Source organism: Grampus griseus (genome assembly GCF_964374135.1).
Source record: "Grampus griseus genome assembly, chromosome: 14".
Classification (NCBI taxonomy): Eukaryota; Metazoa; Chordata; class Mammalia; order Artiodactyla; family Delphinidae; genus Grampus; species Grampus griseus.
The window spans coordinates 31,863,934-31,868,203 of record NC_139008.1 but is presented as its reverse complement, the minus strand read 5'-3'; the positions used below and the strand labels follow the sequence as shown (position 1 = coordinate 31,868,203).

General features: G+C 47.5%; 1 protein-coding gene across 1 annotated transcript; it reads right to left on the bottom strand.

Annotated features, from left to right (window-relative positions):
- Positions 1-517: 517 nt before the first annotated feature.
- Positions 518-4,059, bottom strand: TMEM186 (transmembrane protein 186). Its single transcript, XM_082670886.1, has 2 exons — positions 4,049-4,059; positions 518-2,998 (listed from the first exon to the last, which is right to left on the bottom strand). The coding sequence occupies exons 1-2, from the start codon at positions 4,049-4,051 to the stop codon at positions 2,363-2,365; spliced, it is 639 nt and encodes a 212-aa protein (XP_082527012.1). The 5' UTR covers positions 4,052-4,059; the 3' UTR covers positions 518-2,362.
- Between the last annotated feature and the right edge of the window lie 211 nt (positions 4,060-4,270).

The window sequence follows — 4,270 nt, the reverse complement described above, 5'->3', positions numbered from 1 at the left end:
TCCCTCCCCATTTCTAATTATACACATGCACTTAGCATCCGCCCTCCCTCCCCACCAAGATGCTGTCAGTCCAAAGGCCAAATCCTCCCCTTTTATGAACGGTGGTGCCTTCAGCACCCAGCGGAAGAGGTCTGGGATGACTGGCTGATTTGGAAGCCTGCAGGGACAAACTGCCTTGAATTACATGCTTTACTTGCTTCTGTGAAATGCAATAAATTGAGAAGACCTAAAAACTTCTTTCATGTTATCGTCATTATAAAGTCACTTTTCTCAAAATGCCATTTGCAGTCTACACAAAGGGAAGATAACTCTCCATATAGCTGGCATTTATCACATTCTTTATAGCACTGAAAAAATGGAGATCATTTAAACAAGAAAGGTTATAGAACCAGCTACAACCACTCAGTGGAATATTTTGCAATTACTGATTTTTTTTGCATAAAAAGTATTTAAATGAAAAAAAATCAAATAATCGGGGCCTCTTGTTTTTATCTATTTGTAAGGTATGCTGCCCATTTTTTCCAACTTTATTGAGATATAACTGACATACAATATGGTACTAGTTTAAGGTATGCAACATGATTTATATATGTATATACTGCAAAATGATTACCACAGTAAGTTAACATCCAGCATCTCACATAGTCACAAGGTTTCTTCCTCGTGACTGAATATTTTAAATGAATGTTTATAACTGACGTAGTCCTATGTTATAACATGAAGCAAAAAAAAGCCAATTTCAGATACAGGATAACATCTATGTTTTAAGTAAATACTGAAAGCACAGTGAGATACACACCCATTAGGATGGCTATTATATATAAAAAAAAAAAAGATGTGGATAAATTGGAACTCTGATGCATTGCTGGTGGGAATATAAAATGGTGTAGCCACTATGGAAAAGGTTGGCAGGTCCTCAAAAAGTTAAACTTAGAATTACCGTATGACCCAGTAATTCCACTTCTCAGAAAATACCCAAAAAAATTGAAAGCAGAAACTCAGATGTTTGTACACCAATGTTCACAGCAGCATTACTCACAACAGCCAAGAGGTGGAGACAATCAAAATGTTCATCGAAAGATTAATGGATAAACAAAATGTGCTATATACATATTATTCCGCCATAAAAAAGGAATGAAGTTCCGATACCTGCTACAACATGGGTAAACCTTGCAAAATTACGCCAAGTGAAAGAAGCCAGACATAAAAGGCCACACAGCGGATGATTCCATTTACATGAAATATCCACAACAGGCAACTCCATAGACACAGAAAGCAGATTAGTGGTTGCCAAGGGCTGGAGAAACGGGGTGTTGGGGAGTTACTATTTAATGGGTGCAGAGCTTCTGGTTGGGATAACGAAAAAGTTCTGGAAATGGAGAGAAGTCATGGTTGCAAAACACTAAATATACTTAATGCCACTTAGTGTACACTTAAAATGATTAAAAGGATAAATTTATGTTTATATTTTACTACGATTTGAAAATAAAAAAAGACTGGAAGGTCACAAAACAAAATTTAGTTATTGACTTCTGAGTGGTAGAATTAAAGATCATGACTTCTTTCCTCTTTGTTACAAATTATACAATAAGCATATTGCTAATTACGGGGGACATTACATATAACTGGCTTTATTTGATAAAGTATCACACCAGCATATAGTTCATCTGACTTTATCACACTGCAAAGCCTTCTGATGTGAGAGCCCCTAGACCGCTGGGCGGTGAACTTGCTCGGATTACAACCTTGCTCCAGTGGCTGTGCAGCTACCGCGCTGGCAGGATGAACGACCCAGCTCTAGGCTTCATCCTGGTCCCCCCGCCGCCGGGTCCACAAGGGGGCGCAGCACAGGGCTGGTGAAATCCCTACCCATTGCCTGGAAGCCTTTTGCGGCGCCATCACCTCTGAACTAACAATGACATTTATTGTTTATTCTCACACCCATCCCAGGAGACAGGGAGGATTTTTCCACTTTAAGATGTGAAAACCAAGGTTCTGAGAGACTTGATAACCTGCCCCAGGACAGGGATTTGGAAACGGACAGACCCAAGTCTTCTGGCTCCCGCCCCCCACCTCTCTCTTTGGTTTCACAGCAGTGTAATTGTTCGAGAGAGCTTGGCATCGCTTCCTCCAAGGACTGGCTCTTAACAGAAACTTCTGGCCATTATCTGAATGTCACACACAAGTGCAGTTAAGAATCTGCACTCAGGGCCTCCTTCTAAACCCAGTTACTTCTATCTCATGAATTTCCTTATCCCAAAAGACAAGTTCCCAGGGGCCCCGGCAAAGTCTCCAGCTGCCCGACCCCCTCCTTCAGCCCCGCCCACACCCTCAGGCTGCCTGCAGGAGGTCCCCTGTCCGTTCACTTGAACTTGTCCAGCATCCCAAACACCTGTGTGAAACGCTCTCGGTCCAGGATGCGTCCGTAGCGCAGGGTGAGGTAGAAGGTCTGTTTCCCACTGTACTGCTGGATCCGCACGAACAGCTCCTGAGGCCGATCCTGGCTTTCCGTCATGGGGATCACGTCGGCCACAGGGCAGTATGTCTCCTGTCGCCGGCCCCAGAAGGTCAGGTGGGCCACCCGCAGCATGGTGCCCGACTCATTCACGTACAGGATGCCCACCAGCCTCCGGAAGAAATGGCTCATCCAGCACAACATGGCCAGGGCAAAGCCAGCGATCCCGCCCGCCAGGCACAGGGAGTTGAAGGTCATGAGGCCCTGGGAGTACCAGTAGAGGCTAGGCGGCAGGGCCACCACCGTCAGGGCCGTCTGTGCCACCTTCAGCCGAGACAAGTACCCGAAAGACCTGATGGCATCAAACCGGTACACCATCTGAAATGTCTCTGTCTCTGTGCCGGGTGGTTTCTCCTTGGAGGTTGGTGGCCTGCTTCCCACCCACCTCCTAGGATCCCGCCCACTGCAGTACCACAGCCCATGGAGAGGCCTTCCCCATGCAGCTGGCCCTGGCGACCGCGGCACAGCTCGGAGGAAGGCGGCCTGAAAGGGAGACAGGGAGACCATTTCTCTCATGGAACTCAACCATGCTAATCACACAAGGAACAGCTGCAAAGCATCTTACACGGAGGTTCCCACCAATCCTGTGAGGCCGGCATCACTGCCAGAGATGGAAAGAAAGGTAAAGCCAGATGCTTTACCTCACGTGATCTTCACAAAAGCCGTTTGCGATGGGAACCACTACTTCTACTTTACCACGCAGAAAATTAAGCCCAGAGAAAGTAAGAAATTTACCCAAAGACACACAGCCAGTGAGTGGGGCAGAGTCTGACTTTTAAACCGGTCCTCTTTCCTCCAGACAGCTCAAGTAGGTATAGGAAAGGAGGCGCAGCCTTCATTCATTCAACAAATACCTTGAGAGGGCCAACTCTGGGCTGGCACTGGATCCACAGCGTGTGTGACAATTCCCCAAGCAGGAAACTCAATCAATGTCCCAGTGGGGAACAAATCCGCAAGACATTCATCATAATAACTACCCAATTCTCGGTCAGGTTTAAAGCGTCATCTTGGGGTCGGAAGGGAAACACTGTTTACTTGACCTAAATTGAGGGATGGGGTAGAACGCAGGAGGAGGGAGGCGTCAAACCGCAGCACAAGGGTTTTATGAGATGCACAGTTCCACACCTCGAATAGTGCAGTGAAAGATACTTTGGGCGGTGAAGTCAGATCTGGGTTCCAATCCCGACTCCTACAGTCACCAGCTGTGGATCTTTGGGCAAATTACTCCACCTCTCTGGACCCCAGTTTCTTCATCTTTCTAAATGGGGATCCAAAATATACTGAATGTGATGATGGTTTTAAAGCCTTCAAATGCACTTGATGCTCGGCGAGTGCTCAGTGAGTTTTAGTTATCGCCGTTGCTGGCCCACGTGACCTGAGCGCAGAGGAGAGCGGGGAATAACAAATCGGAACCCACGTCCCTCCCACGGATTCTCCGAATCAGAACCCCAGGTGTCTGCAGGCCTGCCCCTGGCCTGCCCCCGACCCACAAAACACGTCACCTCCCTTACTTCCCACCACCCGCCTTCTTACCATGACTCCAAGGCCGGCTGCCGGAAGTGAATCCCTCCTACTCCCGGAACCGCTAAGAGCGCGTGTTCGGCCCTAATAGGACAGCGTAGAGGAGCATTGCATTCTGGGATCTGTAGTCCAGAGAGAACAGCTAGCGCTAATCCGAGGCATTATGGGAGTGGATTCGCCTCCTCCCGGCGTGCCCTGCGGCAGGGGGGCTGGTCCCGGAAGTTCCGAGACGGA